The following is a 21,461-nucleotide window of genomic DNA, read 5'->3' as shown; positions in this document are numbered from 1 at the left end:
AAACTCTAGTTTGAGCTTTTCAGAAGAAACTATGTCAGAAAGAGAAACCCTCTATGAGAAAATGGTGTTGTGGAGCCTTCGGATGCAGTGGTTAGGTCACAAAAGGGGGATGGCAATTCAACACTTGTACAAGCTACTTCACCTCCACTGCACATTCATTTATAATTAGATTCATCTGTAGCTTGTGGTGGACCAGAGCCTGTGTGGAAGTCTGCAAGACTCTCAGAGATACCGGGCAGAAGTAAAAAAAAAAAAAAAAAGGGTGGATCTTAAATCTCATTTCCATCAGGCGCTGTGACCAACTCTCAGCCAGGGAGGGTGGAGGGGTGTCAGTCACTCAGATTACATGGATTTGTTCCACACCCACGCACGTGTGAAGGCAGAAACAACACACAAAGACGTGCACATATAAAGAAACACACACTAATGGAAACACTTCATCATGGTCTTGTGCTGTACAAGCCACACATTCAGCCAGCGGGGGATATTTTTCACACCAAGTCTTTCAAAGTCTTGTAATGGCAGATTTATTTGTGAACTTAAAAAAAAAGATGACACAGTGATGGACTTGCATTGAGTTTTTACCAAAAGAATGGTAGCTTTGTAATCCACAGAGAGAGGAGCAAGAGGTATCTATCTAGTGTAAATGAAAACCAATATTGCTGACACCTCATGCATCTTATGGTTTTGTTAACGGTTCATTATAAGCATGTTGTGTCACAATACCCATTTTTACTGCAGAGCTGTAATTATGATAAACACCATGATGATGATATCACACTGATAATGATAATATCAATGCAAAAGTAAGATGATATCAATATCAATAGCATTCATCTTTGTTAATTATACTCAATTTTTAACTGCGATTGATGTACTACTATTATCACTTTGTGAAAATCTTTCAACAGAGGACGACTATATTGATTCTTGATTCTCAAGCCAAAAATGCCAAATATTACCTCGTTCCATCTTTTTAAATGTGAAGCTCTGATCCTTTGCATTAGGTGATAGTAGACTCAGTATCTTTGGACTTTGGGCTGTTGGTTGGACATAAAAAGACTTCATGTTGGGCTTTAGGAAAGTGTGATGGACATTTTTCACAACTTTTGGACATTTCAGACCAAACAACTAATCGATTAATCGAGAAAATAGCACACAGATTAATTGACAATGCAGATTATTGATGCACACATTTATGGAAACCTCTCTGTCTGACAAAAACATAATCTCAGTGTTCAATTAAAGCTCCCTAATAATCCAAATGTTTTATATACACTGCTTAGCTGGCTGAATTACTTGAAAATAACTGTGTGAGCATTTGCATTGGTGGCATATTGAAAAACATATTCATAGTGACGTTTGCTATTTACTGAACAGGGTGACATTTTGATGATTTGTTGTACTTAACTAAATGGAACTAGTATGCTGCCAGGAACACGTGTGTGTATTTATTTGCGTACACTGAAGAGAGCAGGAAAAAGCTATAGGTTACTGTTTGTGAGACGAAAAAACAAAAATCCCAAGCAGCTTGCAATGCCCCTTTTATTTAGAATGGCTGGGAAATTAAACAATATTCATATTTTTAAAACGTGTAACCTTAGCAGCCGTCAGTACTCTCCAAGCTGACGTGACAATGTAAAGCTGGAATGTGAAAAGGACTCATTAAAGTCAGTCTACTGCTTTTGTTGTAACATTAGAGATCTTTGAGTTTGTTCTTGTTTTTCACGCAGATCTTTTAAAAGCCTCTCTGAAGCCAAAGGTCATAATTCAACTTTCTTCTGCTTTTCCTCGCCCTTTGTGATACTGTTACCTGAAGTTCACTGTACAATGAAATGCAATAGCAGGCTTTTAATTACTCGGTTTGCAGACGTGTACGCGTTTCGTCTGCTTGGAGGTTTTCACCCATAACTCCTCCATTTATAAACATGCTCGCATCATTAGGACTGATTACTGTCTGCCTGATCTGTCTGTGCACATTACCAGCTCACCCATTTAAAAACAATAACATCTCAGTAATAATTCACCTTAAAGATCAGTTAAAGTCAGCACAGACATCATTCCCGTGAGTTATTAAAGCTTACATGCATGCTATTCAACATACCTTATAGTTAATTTACATTTGCGTACATATGACGTTCATACTTGGTATTCTGACAATACAAAAAAGGAAAAGAATGAGAAAAAAAAAGGATGAAAAAAATGGGCTAGTATGATTGTAACTCATACATACATATACATGCACATCTGTACATACCTACACACTTACACAAAGAAAAAAGTTGCATTCAAAATCTTCAAGGCTGAATCCTGCAATATTGTTTAATTGTGAACACATATTCCACCGCATGTGTTTCTTGTTTTCTGACTTCTTTCCTTTTCTAAGATGTCTGACCTCCAGTTGTTAAATGAAGGTGGAGCAGGTTTTAACCAGTTCCTCGTCATCTGTTTCATTCGTGTAGTTTTCAGTATCCTGTTTTGCGAATCTGTATGTTTGTAATCTAATTTCAGATGGTGAAATTACAATACTATTTTTAGTAATAGGCAGAAAAAGAACAGATGCGAGTGATTTGTATTCTTTTCGTCGCAGACTCTCCAACAGTCTGGTTCAATGATTTTGTAAATATCAGTTCTATTTTTGGCTTGATGAAGAATCTTGCGTATCAATATTATCATTTAGTATTTTTTCGATATTTTGGAAATATTATATGAATATATTTTGGATTATTGTTGGTGTCTATGTTATAGTTTTTTTTATAAAGAATCTTGTTATGAGGTTCTGCTCTTGGTTGTCCTCTCTTTTCTGAAAACTGTTGTATTATAGTTTAAACTTTGACCAGGCTGAATCAAATTTATTTTACATGGCTTTAAAGGAAGAAACATCATTTTTTAAATATATTTGAAATCCTTTTGATGAGCAAACCTTTAAGACATTCACCCTTTTGTTTGGTTTGAGATAAAGTAATTCATTTTATTTAATTCAGTTCATGTTTTTTAACACATCTGTTACTAGTTATTAATATGTTTTGCCCTTTAAATAGTGCAATATCTTCCTTATCTATAAAGGGTAATGTCTTCATTGAAAGCAGAGCCAGCTCCTTTCCCATCATTAATCACGTCATTAGTCCGCTTCATTCACTTATTTCTGTGAAAATAATTCAGTCCAATAAACCTGAGAGTGCTACCATGTTCCATATTCTTTAGATATTATTAATGTTTTAAGTTTGAAACTTTTCCTTTTGCTATTCCGGATAAAGTTAGTTATCATTCCATCCTTTGTAAGTTTGTGGAGGAACTGAAACTGGTATGAAAGAGGAAGAGGAACTGTGGGAGAACCATCATATTTCAATTTTATCTTCTCTACTAAAAATAGACTCAGTCATTGTTTTCCATCTGGTCAGATCTTGCTTGATTTCTTTTCTCTAGATTTTGATAATGAACCTCACAGATTTAGCTTAGATCATTATTCACAAGTATTTTATTGTACTTTGGTTCCACTTAAACAAATGCTATGAGAATAATAATAGATCATAATAATAATGACACTGCTATGAGGTTTGACAGCAGGACAGAACAGAGGGATTTAAAAAGCTGCTCCTCCTCTTCTGTAACTTGATAGTGTGCAAATTATTCACCTCATTGTTCCAGTCCTGGTTAATAGCTTTTCTACCATCTGCTCGAACTTCAACCGGGTTGATATCATTGTAGTTTGCTGGCTTGGAGTCATGCCAGCCTCAAATAAAGCTTGTTCTATCTATGCCTGGCATAATATTTGTGTGTCTCTTTCAACATCCTTGCACAGTTCTTTTCACTATGCCCCTTTAAAACCATAGCTGTTGTCACATGCTTAATGCCGGAGAGAATAGGTGTTATTTTAAATAACTTCAGTGTTATTTCAACACTAAAGTTCGCCTCTATGCTGGAATGTTCTGGAAATAAAGAAAGAACTCTAAAGGGAGTTGAAGATACCCAGGCAGAGGATATGATGTGACCATGGCTGTGTTAATAAAGCTGAATATGGTGGAGCAGTCAGCCTTGCTGCATCCACGACACAGCAACTAAATAAGCTTTTTTGCCATAGGCCAGTGTTATAAAAGACTTGTCTGTAAGACCATTCAAAGATGATGAAAACATGACCTTTATTTGTGAATAGTCTGTATTATACTTTAAAAACAATAATTTTGAGTTCACTCATTTCATTCACTACTTTGTCAACACAAGATCCAGTAGTTGTCCTGGAGCTTTCAACCGTATCACATTATATTCCTCTTCTTGTCTATGTGGGCTTAAAAAACAAGAGCGTAATACATTCTTCGTTGTTCTATATTTCATTATTCTCAAGAATAAACTTTCAATGCCAATCTATTTCAAGCCACCAGGGACAAGTCCTTAAAGCTGCAGTTGATAAGATTAAGATTGAGAAAAGATTTCTCCTGGCTCTGATTGGTTGTTTTTCGTTCAGGTGCAGTGGATTCTTGCAAATGACATTCGGCACAATAAGAGGAGCAATTTCTTTTCACAGATTACCTGTCTCATGTACTACTAACAGGATATAGGGACAGTTTTAGAAAATATGACAGTGTTCAGACAAATTGAAATTTCTGGAAATGGAAATGAAACATCTAAATCTAAGACAACTGTGCAAACTCCAACTCCTGATGAAGATTGTGTAATAACATAGAAAGCTCCAAAATATCTATTAATGCACCTTGTGGTGTTGTTTGCCAAATAAAAATAATAGGCTACTTATGAATCTTTAGTCTAGAAAAGCCATTCATATGTCTGATATCATCGCAGCGTAAAGTATACAGGACAATCAGGCAGGGCGAGAGAAACACTCATTCAAGTGGCTCAGGCCAATCTGAAATAGAAATGTTGCCCTCTTGCAACATCATGACGGTGATTTTGCAGTCATGACACCACAGAGTGGTGTTTGTAATGGTGGAAGAAGTAAAAAAAGGTGCCTGTGAGAGCATTTGAGGGAGTTTGTGGGAGTGCTGTTCTTGGATTAGAATGATACAGCATGAGGCCTTCAACAATTTCCTGTGATTCTCAGGGAGCTCAGAGGAGACTTCCTCTCCAGGCTGTGGCTGCCTGCCGAATGACATTCCTAGTTTGCAGTTGATCTGTGGGATAACAGCATGAGGGAGTAATTTATAGACAAAGGAAAAAGGGAGCCGCTGCATCTGTGTCACACACACAGATACACAGTTCATTTGTAATTTGCATTGTGTGGGTACTTTGCGTGTTTGCTACACAAATTAGTTAGTGTGAATATGTAGTAAAGTCCCGTTGTTGTACTGTAAAACCTGCGTGTGTGGGTGTGTGAGCATGTGTGTGTGTAGTCACACGCAGGAGGTTCTTATTTTGTAGGTACAGCGTGTAGCCTTTGTAGAGCCCGACTGTGCACAAATACCAAGCTGAGAGTGGCTGTTGAACTTTGGAAATGTCAGCCACTGCTCCTCACAGACAGTACTATAAGTTCACTCCTGGGTGTCCTCCCATCCTCCTTCCCTGCACGCCTTAAAACTTTCCATGTGCTGAGGGTGACCTACTGAAATCTTTTGAAGCTGTGTCTGGATTGTGGGCCGGAGGAGAACAGAGGATACATGCCCTTAGTTCAAACACAAACTGTCTTTCAAAAATAACCTTGCCAGTTTTACTCTGAAGACACGTGTTCCTGGTCACGGCTAGGACGCCTGAGAAACAGATGCAGGGCTGTTAATGAAGTGGAAAGATCAAAGATCATCAGAAAACAAGGAAACCCCATTGAAAGACAATGCAATCCAATAAAACAATCTTGCAATGCAACTTAAGGTTGTTGCCTTGACTGTATCAGAGGGGATTTGACTCAAACATTGTTATTGTTGAGGCTATAGTTAGGTATTATAGTTTGGCTGCTGTAACCCACACAAGAGTATGGGGAGCTGTCCATGGTGCTGTCACTTGCTAAGCAGGATTAATGAATACATGTCCCATACCGGTACAGTTTACCTCACACTTCTGCTCATAAATCCTGCTGTGAAACAGGGAAAAGCATCTCCTTCACCCCCATCCCCTTCATGCCTTTCTCCCGGTGCTTCCCAAATCACATGCCTCGGAGCCAGATACAGCGTTAGGTCTCCCAAGAGGAGCATCCTCCACTATACACTTTACAGTATTTGCTGCATGATGAGCCTCCCTCCGCGTTGTGTTGTTGACATGTTGCTGTGGGGTTCATTGACAGGCAGCGGCATGTGATTGCTGCACCTCGGGCCATTTGAGAATGCTACTTCAGAGGAATGCAAAATACATATGTGCATAGTGTATGCCAGTGGTCTATGTCTCTCCTAATACATGCATAGTTCATGGACACTGAAGGTCTTACATGAGTAGTAAAAAGGGGCCTCTTTATGTCAACTCTAATCAGCTCACTCCAGTGCAACATGTAACATTTGGTTTACATTTTTCATATTTTACCTTTAGCTCATCACTGATTTTGACTCTCTAATCTTCATAAAGCACAACGATACCACTCGCCATTTATTGGAATGGTTTTGAAAGGAAGCTTCTTTTAATTGGTGCATGAAGTATCACCTTCTGAATACTTGCCCTCTATGTCGAACCACAGAGACAATCCATCAATTCACAGAACTAAGACAGGAGCTCTAAATAAAATGATAATTTAGCATCAGCCTCCTCTCATTTCCTTGTGCCTTCTTTTGAATCATGGACATGCAGTCTCGAGGGGGGCTTTAAGTAGCTCTTGAGTGCCCTCATGTGTTTATTAGTGTTACTGTTACTGTACTCTCTTTCAGATCAATACCTCACATGTGTGTGCTATTTACATGAGAAAATCATTTTCCCTTTGACTCTGTGCTTGAATTGCACCTGTGCATCCCCCAACGTCTGTTTAGAGTGCACAAGTGTCCATGTTCTCTCATGCAAACTCTTTTGTGACATGAATTTTGTGAAAGGATATGTCAGTGTGTGTGTATGAGCGTATACATATATGAGTGCAGGCAGGAGTGTGCACTAGCATATGTGCGTATGATGTATGAAATCCCAAAGAATGGTGAATGCACATGTCAGAAGTGTTTCTGTTAATGTCACTGACGTTGAATGCACAGACATCATCTAGCAGGACAATCGAGAATGACAGCATGTCGTCTCCTGTCTTTGCAGGAAGTGCTCTGAACCTGACTTGCCGGGCATTTTTCGGCTACAGCAGAGACGCCAGCCCACTCCTCTACTGGATGAAGGCAGAGAAGTTCATAGAGGACTTGGATGAGGAGAGAGTCCACGAAAGCGACATCAAGTAAGAAACTCTTCATAGTTGAGATCATTTCACTGGACATGGCAGTAAAGGGGAATTAAAAGCAGACGCAGATAGATTCTCTGGAAAATAATAAAGGATGATACCCGTGGTTTCGCATGTTTTAGCCCATTAACCCCAAATTGCATGCACTAAACCAGCCATTTTCCAGAGATTTATTTGCTGCCTTCCAAACAGCTGCTGGAATCCATTTATTTTGCTACGGTATGAACATCATGCAGAGACCTGAAGCTTGTTTTAAATCATTCTTCATTTCTTTTGTCACGTTTATTTTTTTGTTTAAATTACGTTATTACCTTGTGGAAATGCTCAAGCGAGCAGGTGGAAACAGTATAACTCATAATGTGCTACACTGTGCACAGTAAGACTAAAACTGCATACATCACATATGGCAAGATAATCATCTACTATACATCACAATATATGTGTGACTGAAGAAATCGGAAAATTACATTTTAACTACAAGAGTAATACTATTTGTATACTGTGTTATTAAATGCCTTTTTCTTGACAAATGATGAGACATAAAACAGTGAGGACAGGCTCCTTTTTAATACAGAGCAGCATGTATATTCGCACCATTTAAAGTTTGACAGCCATAACCTGCGATATTTCTGCTTCAGTATGGCTACATACTGTATCATCACACCATAAGACAATACTGGTGCCTGTATACTGTAATGTGTCACAGTATTCATATTGATTTCTCCCACGCCTCATTGCATTTACCTTCTATGCTGTCGACAAGTCAAGCCACATGACAAAAAAGCAGCAAATCTGTACTCTGAGAAAAGAAAACTGAGACGTTTTGTTGTTTCTTGCATGAAGAAGTCTATTTTTCTGTCCCTGACTTGAGTCAGGGACATTTGTGCGTCCTCAACTTCTACCACACAAGAGAGTTTTCAAACCAGTCCTTGTGTGCTGCTGCATTGCCAATTTTGACCAAAAAAAAAATCACAATAAATGCAGGTGGTGATAACAACAACCACAACTTTTAAAGTTTAAAGTCTTTGCAAAAATTGTCATGGCTGATGTTCTGGTACTTTTGCTTTCTGTCAAATAAATATAATATATATATAATAAATAATAGAAATAAAAGTTTCTAAACAAACACAAGGAAACATAAAATATATTGTCCATTCAATTTGAATAGTATATTAAATGAGTAATACATGTAACTCATACTCAGAAGTATTTGCTTCACTAACTGGAGTTTTGAATCTGGGAAGAATTCATGTCAGTCCTATTGGACAGAAAATTAGGTTTCTGTCTCCATTAAAGTTGTTACATGGGAACCAATTTGTCTCTTTTTCACATTTAGTTCCATGGCAAGCATTTTTTTTCTTCACTTCTCTGTAAATTTCTGTTTATCAGCTGCAGAACACGATCGATGACCCAAATGCATGACCTGCTTTCTGTACACAAACATGAATGTGTTTTATAACGTTTTGCACTAAGAATTAATCTGCTAAATGATGAACTCTTTGTAAAAAAGAATTTCCAAGTTTTTGTTTCAAGCAGTTATAACATGCCCACTCTTACCATCGTATTTCAGTGAAACATTGTAAAATGCGGCCAACAAGCCTTACTTTTAGGGCTCTGAGTCGTTTAAAACAAGCCCATTTCCATGTCTCTCCCTCCTAGTGGTGTAACACATTTAAACAAGTCCATTCCCTGGTCCATGTGCATGTTTCCCATTAGGGCTGTTTGGAGAGGCTGCAGCTCTGGGGAGACAGCCCTGTCAGATGGTTAACAACCGCCATTTTTCACACCGCCGCCACTGTCGCTATCTCCCTCGCTGCACCCACCTAAAGCAGCATGCAGATGGGCCACAGGGAGCTGAGGATGAGGGGGAGGAGGGGAGGAGCAGGAGGGAATGAGAGAGGGAGCAGACAGGGAAAAGCGGAAAGAGAAAGAAATATAGTAGGAGTCACTGAGGAGGAAAGTAAAGAAGACACATCTGTGATAGTGAGTTTTCTTGTCCACTGATGAGCTTGCAACAGAAACAAATGTCATTTTAACCAGCAGCACTGTTCTCCTGTCTGTCTTTTTCTCTGCCCCCCTCTCCCTCCATTGCTCCATGACACCAGGACCCCCCCCCCCCCCCCCCACTCACTGACTGAGGGGTTATCTTTTCAATAATTCATACCGATCTTTCATGCAGTGGATCAATAATGTATTTGATCATCCACTCTCTGTTGCTGATGCTGCTACAATAAGCCTTTTCGCATCCAGCCAGTGCCTTGGTTCTATTTCCATGAAGTCAGGATATGAACCGGGCAGAGGAGCAATGGAAAGAAAAGATAGGAAAAACTAAACAAATGCGCTTACCCTGCAGCCAAGCTGCCTCCCTTTCAGATGATACAGCGGGCATGTTTCTAAGGGTTACCTCTCTTCTTCAGTCTGGCACCCACACACTTTTAGCATTATTACCAATGCATCAGCAGCCGGACTTGAGTTTAGCGACAAGCACTGATACCTTGGGCTCCAAGTTTCTGCAGGCATTTATTTACCCAACTCTGAGCCTATTGATTTGGAGGAGTTCATTTCTATGGTAACCCAAGCCCATAAATTCTCATTTGTGCCACCGGGACAGGGCTATTGTTGTTATCATAGCACGGATGACTGGACATTAGCATAGCATGCAGAGATTAATAAATTAGCAAAACAAATCTGGCTCAGCATAATAAAGAAGGTGATCGATAAGCTATTGACCCAATTCAGTTGGTGTTTTGCAGGTGTATGTTAAATAGAATGTATAAAAAGAATGAATAAGTTGGAAATTGATCACTAAATGAGCAAACACAGAGGTTTTGCTAATGAGGAAGGGAGAGAATACTGACAAGAAAAAGTGCCTGCAGCAGCTACAGTTTGAGAATGCATTCATGATTTCTTCATTCAGCAAAGTGTCGATAAACTCAGTCACCCAGAACAAAAGTAAGGGATTTTGCTCAGAGTTATACGAAGATTTGCATGGAAATCTTCAAATCTGACACTTTTTCTGATTCACCAATGTTGGAACATCTTACAGTGGATGCAGCAACCATATAATCTTCAGACAAGCTGTTATGAGCTTCATCTGTGTCTCAGCTGGACCTTGTTATCCACCTACTCGTAACTTTATCTCCTCACCCTCTCCATTTGAGACTCAAGTTGACCAGCAGTGGTCATTATTCATCAGGTTGTACGGCAGCGCGCTGTGTTAGCTCATATAGTGTGATAATGCAAAACTGGAGGCTTCAAAGTACCCACCACTCCCTGGAGACATGAATTATTCCCGTGCCTCCCTCTCCAAGCGCCCCAGCCCCCACCCCACTGCACAACAAACGCAGCTGAAACTACAAATATCATGAGCACGAGCGCAGCCTCTCCACGCAAAGCCAATGCTACACTTTCAATTACTGATGCCAAATCTCCCCAAAAAGCTGTTCTTTACGTATGTGTAGTTTATCTGCTTGAAGGCAATCGAGAAGAGAGATGCTTGACAGTCATTATCCCACTACAACACACACTCTCCTCTTTCTTCGTCCCACTCCTCCTTCTCAGAAAACAACCGTTATTAACACATACGGGAGATGGTGCTCACAAACACAAACACAAACACACACACACACACACACACACACACATACAAACAGAGAAGATCTCTTTTTCATTTGCACTTTGTTTCCTCCAAAGTGTCATTTGTGCTGTGGGTGCTATAAAAGTGGGTTAAGTAGTGTGTCTAAGGTATGAGGGAGCATTATCTCCCCATTCTCTCCTCCTCCATCAGGCTCAACCAGCCCAGCGGGGGACACTCATTTACTTTATGGAATATTACTTTCTCTCCGTTACCATGGCAGCCGCTATAAAAAGATTTCCTTCTTATCGCCATTATATGAACCCCCCTCCCTCCCACACATTCTGAGGAAGAGATCTTATTTATTTTCATTTCTCATATGTTACTTACACTAACACAATAGGGCCTTGATCAAGGCACCTTTGTGAAGAAACACACTGCTGCTCGCAGGCATTTTATAACTTAACCCTTATGAATTGTAACACAATATGATCTGTGATTGCTGCACTTTGGATCGTGCCTCTTTCTGCTTGTCATCACGTTCACTTGCACTGACTACATGGTCTTGTACATCAGCATAGATTAGAGGAACCCCAAAAAAGTAGCTACTGTTTCTAAAACTGGTACTGCAGAGAAGTTTTGCTCACTAAGTGGTTTTTTTTGTCTTGCAGGGTTGTCAAAGAGCATCTTGGTGAGCAGGAAGTGGCCATTTCCTTGACTATTGACTCCTTGGAGGAGGAGGACCTGGGAAATTATACCTGTTATGTGGAAAATGGTAATGGCCGTCGCCAAGCCACTATCCAGCTCCTCAGGCGTGGTAAGGGCTCTTTGACGTTTCCCAGTGCAATCTTGAGGACTGTTAACCCCTTACCATCATCTTTTTCCTTTTTATATCTCTGTGCATGGCATTAAGGTTGAAGAAATCCTCTTATTCCTCCCTGTCTGACACTATCATATGTATTCTGTATCAGCTTCCTCCAACTCTTCATTAAAGCTATATGATGAATGAAATATTTAAAAGCCAAGCTGCCCCATTTCATCAAATGGAAATATTTTAGATGTCTTATGCATCATTTTATACACATTTTCCCAAACTTCAGCATGACATATTCGGGAGCTCTGGGAACACCACCATCTGCACTAAAATTAAAAAATTAGGTTCTATGTGTTGTAAGCAAAATTTGGCTGGACAGAATTCACTGCTTTACGAAGGTTCTCTAATCAGTACTTTGATATTGATAATGGATCAAATGGCCATGCATGATGTGAAAGGGGTCGATCATAGTGACAAACCCTCAAAGAATTAACACCCTAACTCTGACAGCTCTACAAAATGTTTTAGCATCTTTTAGCTTACTGTTTTTATTCAATGGCACACATCTTTAGTGTTTTTATTGACCCTCATAAGTGTTTCGATTGATTCTCATCAGTGTCATTTCTAGACGCAGCAGGCAGCTCTTTTCATCGGTAGAAGCACTAATAAACCCACTGTGAGCTACCTGCCCAGCACCAAGCAGCAGGCGGATGAAGTTAGAGTTAGAGTCAACACTTGGTGGAGACCAAAACGATGCTAAAAGGAGAGAAAATATTGAACTTTGATTCAACGGGTGGCGCAAAACGCAAATCCAAATGAATGCCGATTTTCTCCTACATTTGTAAATTGTTTTGTAACTGTTTGCTATCAACTTTGCGATCTCATTTATATTAGGTCATGCTACTGCATATTAGTGTTTCCTGCTTATATTTTGTGTCCCCATGTGGCCAAAAAACAGTTTCAAAGCTTTCAGGTGCACACAGTATAAACACATCTGTGTCTTTAAGGACACTTCAAACATTAATATAGTCTTTATATATAACAGGATAAACAGGACTTAATATACCTCCCCTCATACCCCAAAAGACCTTACAGCTCACTCAAACTTGCTTTTCCTCTCTGACCCATTTTTTATGTCTTTTTTTTTTTCTTCCACACTTGTGCTAAAAAATCTGTGCATGAGCTCCATTTGTTTGTGCTGTTTCCTTCTACATGTGCCGTAGCAGCTGTGTTGCTATTTTGGCTCTCTAGCCTGACTTATCTGAAGCTCTTTTCATGCACTGGTTGTCACCCTGCAAAGAGAGGTAATTTGATGGGTGTTTAAACAGCAAATTGGTCCTCAGCTTCTCCCAACAGGCCAATAAGTTCAGCATACAATTACATTTTAAGTCTTTATCTGTCTGTCTCCTCACTTTTATCTCTGTCTCTGTGACCATCTTTATCAGATGGCCCAATTCCATTTGAGTGGTCTTTGTAGACTCTAGACAACTTCATTTAACTCTCTCTGTCAAAACAGTAATTCCGATGAGAGGGATGCTATGATACACTTCAAATAAGGCTCTCTCTCTGTCCTCCACATTATTCTGATGTTTATTTCATGTTTCCCCTTCCAGAATGCATTACTCATAAGCCTTGCGGCAGGTCTGTGAGTGTCTTTGCAGGCTCCCTTTGCTTCCATCTCAGAAGAAAGAGAGAAATGAAAGGACAGAAGACAGAAGGGGAAGTAGTGGTCAGTGACACATAAAGAGAGTGAGAATAATTTTTGTTAAGTGGTTACAGTAAAGTCATTAAAGCTACATGTTACACAGCCAAAACAACAATGCTGCCTTTCTGAGACAGAGAATTAGTTGTTGTTCATCAGCATACATCAAGGAAAATGTGCTGACTGACACTCTCAGAGAGTTAGATGAGAGGATTGAGACCACTCTCATGTCTGTCCAGCACGTTAAGATACCAAAAAACTCAGGGTAAGATCGTGCCACGATAAAAAGTCCACCATAAAATATTTAACACAACATAACAAAAAAAAAACACTAGAAAAGTGCACTCAGTAGAGTGATCTCTGCTATACCTAACCATAACCTAACTTAAACCTATAACCACTGTAAGCTTCACAAAATATTTTTATTCAAGAGCAAAAAACTATAATGTGAGAAAATGCAGCCTCACACATTTTAGCATTTTTTCAAAGAAGCAATATTGAAAGTAACAATCGCTCTGCTTCCAGAAAAGAAAATTACCAAAATAAATAGCCAGTGAGAATATCTCAATCATATCTCTGGTGCAGTTTGAACTCATTTGAACTAATAAAAGAAGATTTTATTGCTTGATACTGATGCTATTGTGAAGATATGTACCTTTGCAGTGCGCATAATGTCTAATAATATAAAGGGTGCATTGTGGTTGCCATGGCAGCCGTGCAGTGCTCCGGCCCACAGTGACAGAGATATAAGGTGAGGTGGTCTAGCTGAGCCAACCAGGTAAACACTGCTTTCATACACAATATAACTCATCCATCCCCAAGCTGGGTCTCTGGGGAGATGAAGAGGAGATAATAGAGAAGACAAATGAATGGAGAGACAGAGGGAGACAAAAGTGGGGGGAGGACAAGTGAGAGAGCTCGGAGAAGAAAGACAGAGAGAGAGAGAGAGAGAGGGAAGAAGAGGTCTAATGGAGAGGGGAGTAAGTGATATGAGTGTAGCCCTTGTTTTGAAAATGCCTCCATCCGTGTCCAGGACTGTCCCTCGATGGACAGCAGCCAAGTGCAGAGCTGTGTCACTGCTGCGCTGCTCTGAGGGAATTAACCCAATTTCTCATCATCCTCTGTTTTCTTTTCCACGTGTCTCCCTCCTCTGTGCCCTCTCGTTTTTTCCCAAAGTCATTATGAACATCATGTCTCTCCCTCCTGAAGATTGATGCCTCTTTGCTCTGAGCTCAGCTCTGAAAATACTGATAACTGTCCGGCCCTCTACCAGATGTAAATGTGTCCTTTTGAGTGCCTTGTATCTGTGAGTTCAACCGGGAAGCGATGATGGAAAAAGACAATCTATGAGTCCAGCCTGGAGCAGAAAGAAGTGAAAAGCCTGTTTTTATGTATTCGTAAGACTTGAACCATGATCGTCTTGGCAGTTTTACATTTTATCTGGTCTGTGTGTGTCTTCCTCAGCAGAGCTTATGTACACCGTGGAGCTGGCAGGAGGGCTGGGAGCAATCCTGCTGCTACTCATCTTCCTCATCTCCCTCTACAAATGCTACAAGATAGAGCTGATGCTTTTCTATAGGAGGCATTTTGGCAGTGAGGATGTTGATGGAGGTAAAGTCAGCTCAAAGCATCACAGTGAAACCCTCTCTGTTGTCTTTAAGCCCTTTAACCTCCGAATGTTTCTCATTTTTCACCAGGCTTTTTCTTCTTTTCTATCCAAAATTCAATGTCAAACGAGCATAGATGACTCTGTATGCGCCTCTGTAGGCTTATTTTGATGGACGTGAATATATTTTGTGTGTTTACCCATGTGCACAAGGTTTTGAGTGCGTGTGTGCATGCATGCGTGAGTGTCTACGTCTGTGCGTGTATAGATACAAATGTCTTCTTTAGTTCTCTTTCAGTGATAGCAGCCCGTTATCTCTCTCTCTCTCTCCTCCCTCTCTCTTTACCGTTGGTGTAGAGGTTGTGTGTGTACATTGCCGAAATGGCTGCATAGGGAAGAGAAGAGACAGATTTCCAATTTGTTGGCCATTTAAAAAGAGATCAGTCTCAATATTTCATGGAATGATGCCCACCCTCCGCTGTCGAAGGCAAGGTAGTGGGACATGGGGACTGATCAGATTCTAAGCTCCTTCCCTGAGCAGCAAATAGGGGTGTAAACAGCCTGAAATTGGAGGGAAACTTTTTGTTTCTCCTACAGAACATAGTTAACTTTTGCCTCAGTTAAGGATTTGTCTGTTTGTGTCCCAGTATCTTCCCTTTTTGCTTTCTTTTCAAATATTCTAGGAAGACTGAACTCATTTTTGAACCACTGGGTTGCTTCTACACTAGCATGAATTATCTATTACACACTGTTTTGTTGACTCAAACTTCCACATGATTAAGTCATACCGTCAGGGACTGCCAATTCAAGCTGCTTTTGATTTTCCAAGTTTGCTAGGTGGTTAATTTGCAAGGTTGGCTGCTAATTTGAGAACATTGTTTGATGTTTGGATCTTATCGAGCACAGCCTTGGCCTTTCCAGTGAGTCTCAAAGCTGCGTGAGCTCCTCAAAGAGTTTGTGAAAAAGCCCATTTTCCCTTTTTTTCCTGGCCCACACCCCAGTTTCTACTGAGCATAATGACTAGCACTTACTGAACATGTCACCCGTGCTGCTTTTCCCTATTGTCTACTTTCTGCCTTTTCAGTTCTTCCTACTGTCTTCTGGGAAATCATTTTAAGGTGGAAAAGAGCGTTTGTTTGAGTCTTTTTTTTTTTTTATTTTGTATCTACCCCAATTTACTCCTCATATACAATATATGACCAATATATAGTCCCTCCTTTCTAGGCCACAATTACCAATGCTGAAGCATCATTTGGAGAAGTATTTTTCCAGTTTAAACATGACAATGCCTCTGTGCAAAGAGCACGATCCAGAAAGAAATTATTTTCTGAGTTTGGTGCAGAAGAACGTGACACAGAGCTCTGACCTTAACACCACGCAGCGCACTGATGAATTGGAGAGTCGACCGCGGGTGAGGCCTTATCACCCAACATCAGAGGCCACAAGCTTCCCCAGAATACCTCAGACTGTTATAGCAGCATTTTATAGAAAATATACAAGTGAATGAAATATAAATGTCTTGTGTGTATGTGGGTTTTTTCCTGTAGGGTGTAACGTCTGACTCAAGACTGCATTATTTACAGTAATACAGCATATTCAATAAAAACAGTAATACTTCAGTCTTCTGACTTCTGCTAACTTCTGCATGAATCAAATAGTTTTTTTCTTTGTATACATTTTGAGAACATACCATTACATTGATAAGAATAATGGTTATTTGATCATAGCTTCTTCTAAAATGTAACTATGATTAGACTTCAGCAACAAAATATACATTACAATGTTGCAATGCTTGCATACACTTAATTTGTGATGCATTGTGTGCAATGTACATGTGATTTTGAGCATAAAATTAGCAATATAGCTTTTTGTGTTGTGAATTTTACAATTGAAATATATGTGATATACATATGTGTGTGTGTGTGTGTGTGTATGATTTGATGGCTCAGGTAAGTTTTTGATTGTGCCATGTGGATTAAAGTGTGAGTGTCAATTATTACACCTTTTTCATGGACCACTCCCTCTTGTTTCCCTCTTTTTTTCAGAAAACAAAGATTATGATGCATACCTGTCCTACACCAAAGTGGACCCCGACCAGTGGAGTCAGGAGACCAGGGAGGAGGAACGCTTCGCCCTGGAGATCCTCCCTGATGTCCTGGAGAAACATTATGGCTACAAACTCTTCATCCCAGATCGAGACCTGATTCCAACAGGAAGTAAGCACTGTGACATGCTTGTACATGTATGTCCATGTAACATGATTGTGTGGGGATTTACAGTTGCTTGTATACTGTGGTTGCTGCAGTGTTTGGCACATTTGTCAATGTCATTCACTAGCAAGGACCACGCCACAACAATGTACTGGATTTCAGTGTGGATGAATGATTGGATGCGAGAAAGGAAGGATGACTGTAGAGGAAGACACTCTGTGTAGGGGATCCGTTTCGGATGTTGAGTCACCCAGGCCTATTTCAGACCCCCAAAAGAGTCAATAGATATAAATGGAGCAGAATTGAACATGATCTTCATGTAGATCCTTAAGATTAATGAAAATGTAGGAGTGACATGCCTGAGATAACCAGTAATTGAGGACTTGATTGGTTTGATCTGTTTTTCACAGTCTGGCTGTTGTGGAAGCTGTGCAAATGTGGAAAGAATGGCAGGGATAATGTTCTGAAGATATGCGGATGTAGAGGACTTGGTGAAAATGCTTGTGAAACCAGAATCTAGTGGCCGTTATCCCTGGTTTGTTGAGAAACAGTGGGTTGAGGTAAGGCCTGGAATTGATATATTTGGTCTGCAGCTCAGACAGACTGGCACAGAATGGAAAACTGACGGAGAACATAAATGGGGAACGAAGCTCCTAGTTCATCATTTTTACTTCTGTGTGAATATGAGAGAGCCAGAGATATGAATAGCGATGTCAGATTGGAGAAGGGATCAGTAGAAGGATTATAACCCTAACCCTGTGGTGACTTCGGAGCATCACAGGAAGCCAAAGCATGCCAGCAAGAATATAGATTCAAGAGATATGTCGACCATGAAGGATGAGTGGCCTGAACAAAGAGAACAGAGTAGCAAACATTGAGCATGTTCCTGTTTTGCAAGCCTTTGATTAGCAGGGAAAAGTGGGAATGGAAGGTAGAAGGAAAATGGCTGCTTCTAACTAGTTTCATAAGAAAAGCTGATTCCTGATAAATAGGCCTGGATGGTAGGAGAGTGGATTTCCAAAGTGGAATGAACATTGGTGATGAAATTACAGACATGAGGACAAGAGCATCTAGTATATATGGAAACAATTCCAGGATCCCTTTAGCCAGACAAATGAACTATGAAGGCCAAGTGGAAGGGCCAGCCGCTGCTTTATGTAAGAGGGTGGACAGGAAAAATTTCCCTTGAGGAATTATATTTGTAAACACTCTATGGAGGTGCAAGACCCTGAGCTTTTTTTTTATTATTTCAGAAGGAGGAATGTTGAATTTTGAGAAAGTATTTGTGAGAGCGGAAAGCCAGATGTGTGGTCAGAGAAGTGACAACCAGAAATTCATCAAATAGATGGAGAACATAAGGGACTCTGTAGTCATTAGTAGCATAAGGATTCTGAAAGGCAGTGAAAAATCTTAGGACTGCTCCTACAGCCAAAAGGTACGGCAAAATATTAGTCTTCTTTCCTGCAAAAGAAAATAGCCAGACGTCTGGGTGAACGGGCACGCTAGTGATGTTTGCTTTAGAAAGTCAAGCTCCGTGGCCTGCCAAAAGGATGACGGCATGGCCAATGGCTCCATGTTGTATGGAGAAATCTGGACCAGGAATGACACTGATGTCATGATGCTTGAGTGTGCAAGGTGTTAGGGGAGGATATCATTAGCTTTATAATTAGATATAAGTCCAATTTATTATTTCTTTTTATGGCAGTGTTGTCAATGTTGGAGCTCAGCTTAGCTCGTAGGAGAGGGACGAATAAGCTGCAAAAAATGCTATAGTAAAGTTCAAACGTGAAAGTAGCTCAGTATGTTCCCCTAATTAAACTGATGTAGTCGCCCTGCTGTTTTGGTACGGAAACGTCCATGGTAGCTGTAAAAGCCTGTCCCTCCAAAACATAAAGCCACGATGAGAACTTGGATCTTTTTTCTGAAAAAAAGCCGAGCAGATTGTATCGTAGCAAAGGGAGAATGCTAAAGCAAATTCTGTGGAAGTCTGCAATTCCCTGGGCTGGCTGGTGTCGGGAATGGCTTAAGAAACTGGGCTAGGGTTATATAATTACTGTAGAGAATCTGTTTGCGTAATGTGGGAGAGATAAGAGAATGAAATTGATGAAATTGCATGAGATTGAGTGTAATGATTATTACTGGCTTGAAAAACATTTTGGTATTGGGGAGGGAATGGGATGGGGCTGGGGAGGGAGAGAGCAATAGGAAATGAAGGAGGAGGCTGAGCCAATTTGGGTTAGCTTGTCGCAGGGCCCCTTGGGCCGCTAAGTTGAGCTCTTGGGTTGTTGTGTTGGCTGTTAGAGAAACGTTGGGAGGAGCAGAGGCTGTGTTGCTGTGTACGGCTGAAGGAAGGGTAGGGAAAGGGATGATGGGATGAGTGTGTGAAGCGTGAGAAGACAGTAATTAAAAGAATGATGAAATAAGCTGAGTAAGGTCAGGGAAAGAAGGAGCAGGCATTGGGGGAAATACCCGCTAGGCCCAAGACCGTGGCCCAGGATCAAATTATGGATATGAAGACAGCCGTGTGGAGGAGAGTGCGCTGTGAGTGAGCCGCAGTGGATTGCAGCAGATGAGGAAGGTGGAGGCCGGCTGCTCTACCTTCCTTATTTCCCCATTGTGGGATAAATAAAGGAATATCTATCTATCTATCTATGGTGGCCGCGATTCTTGGCCCTCATGGACAAAGGAGAGGAAGCCCGAGACCGATCCTTAGATGGAGAGATCTCATTAGGGGAGCTTGAGTGGAGGTGCCCACATGGCCGACGTATGTTCAGCACAGATCACAAGCAGCTGGGAAGTTCGGCTGTGGTTTGACTGCTGCGCAAATATCATGGCTCGTGGAGAATCACTTCTAAACAGATCTTTGCTGGAATTGGAAGGCATGAGCTTTTAGTTTTTGATCCATGGTGAGTTGTATCTTTTGTGTAATCAAATGTAGCGTTGGTCTAACTTTTTAGACTGATGCAAGCATATAATTAAGTGTAACACACAGTCGAGCCGAGACAAGCGGGACAGGATGGGTTAACAAAGTAGGCTGATTAGAGGTGTGGTTGAGGCGTGGCCCTGCTCCCAGACCTAAGCTAACTTCATTAGTTTGAAGTGTTTGTTATGTGTAGTTTGTCTTCAGTCTTGTTTTTCACCGTCACTGTCTTGTGTTTCAATGTTTTGTTTTGTTTTTTTCCGTTTGGGCAGATTCAAGCAGAGTATATTCTCACTCAGAAATAATGAGTGGATGATTATTCCAATTTTCCAAACAGGGGAAGAAGGAAAATGCAATATTTAGTCCAATACTGTGAACCTCTCAAATCTCCCTGGCCGAAACTAGAACATCATAGTATTTCACACTAGCTGTTCTCATATTATGTCCTACAGATATGGGAATACAGTATACAGTGTGTACTAGGAGCCGATATATTGAGCAAATTTATCATCCCTGGTTTTCATCCATGCATTAATAAATCCATGAAAATTCTGTCTGAACATATTCTCATGCATGCTAACTCTGCTTAGTAGTCTGTCTGTGCCAGTGGTACACAGTGTGCTCTAGTTAGTAGTGATGCTGTGTGTTTGTACTGTAGGCTTCATGTGGAACAGATAAAACGCAAACACGTCCTAGTTGGTCCAGACAGAATTAAACATCAGTGGGAAATGTGTGAAGGCTCTGAGCCCTGCTGACTGAACTAGGACTTCTTACTTTAATCAAAAGAAAATTGCCGCCAGCGTCAGTGCCAAGCAAAATCATTGTAGATGAATGTCCAATCAGGGAAACATGGTATATGATTAATCATATATTAAATAAAAAGATAAGTGAGAGGAGATGCAGCCACTTTTACTACTGTGTTGAGCATGTTTCTGTGTCTGTGCTGTCTTCTGCCTGTGACCTGAATGTTAAAATGTTTATGTTTAGGTCTCACCAATGAGCATTACCAGGATGACACACGACTCTTTGGAGGTACTCGCCCTCAGTCTTTTCCTCTTGTATCCGCTGCTGTCATTTAGCTGCTCCTAAAAAGAGATGCTTAGGGCGACACTGTTGTGTGATCTGAAACGTCAGGCCCAGTTCAACAGACAGCGCCTAATCCTATAGACTGTGCAGCTTTATCAATCATTGCTCCCCATCTAGAGCCATTTAATGCAGCGCATAGCTTTGTTTGTGGGTCTGCCCTCCAGAGTATTGATTACAATACATAGCGTAATGCCAATAAAACATAAGACACATATTCAACAGTACAGACACCATCCCTTTAGATATGTA

The 21,461-nt window shown here is 40.5% G+C and overlaps 1 protein-coding gene across 1 annotated transcript in view; it reads left to right on the top strand.

The window, feature by feature from the left end:
- Positions 1 to 21,461, top strand: part of il1rapl1a (interleukin 1 receptor accessory protein-like 1a) — a 134,182-nt gene that overhangs the window by 111,702 nt on the left and 1,019 nt on the right. The window contains exons 6-10 of the mRNA XM_070837643.1: positions 7,165 to 7,297; positions 11,546 to 11,691; positions 14,855 to 15,001; positions 17,042 to 17,212; positions 21,114 to 21,158. Of these exons, the coding sequence (XP_070693744.1) occupies positions 7,165 to 7,297; positions 11,546 to 11,691; positions 14,855 to 15,001; positions 17,042 to 17,212; positions 21,114 to 21,158 (642 nt within the window). The remainder of the gene's footprint in view (positions 1 to 7,164; positions 7,298 to 11,545; positions 11,692 to 14,854; positions 15,002 to 17,041; positions 17,213 to 21,113; positions 21,159 to 21,461) is intronic.

Source organism: Pempheris klunzingeri, chromosome 10, assembly GCF_042242105.1.
Source record: "Pempheris klunzingeri isolate RE-2024b chromosome 10, fPemKlu1.hap1, whole genome shotgun sequence".
NCBI lineage: Eukaryota > Metazoa > Chordata > Actinopteri > Acropomatiformes > Pempheridae > Pempheris > Pempheris klunzingeri.
Note: the sequence above shows the minus strand (reverse complement) of the source record. Positions and strands in the feature narration are given on the sequence as shown.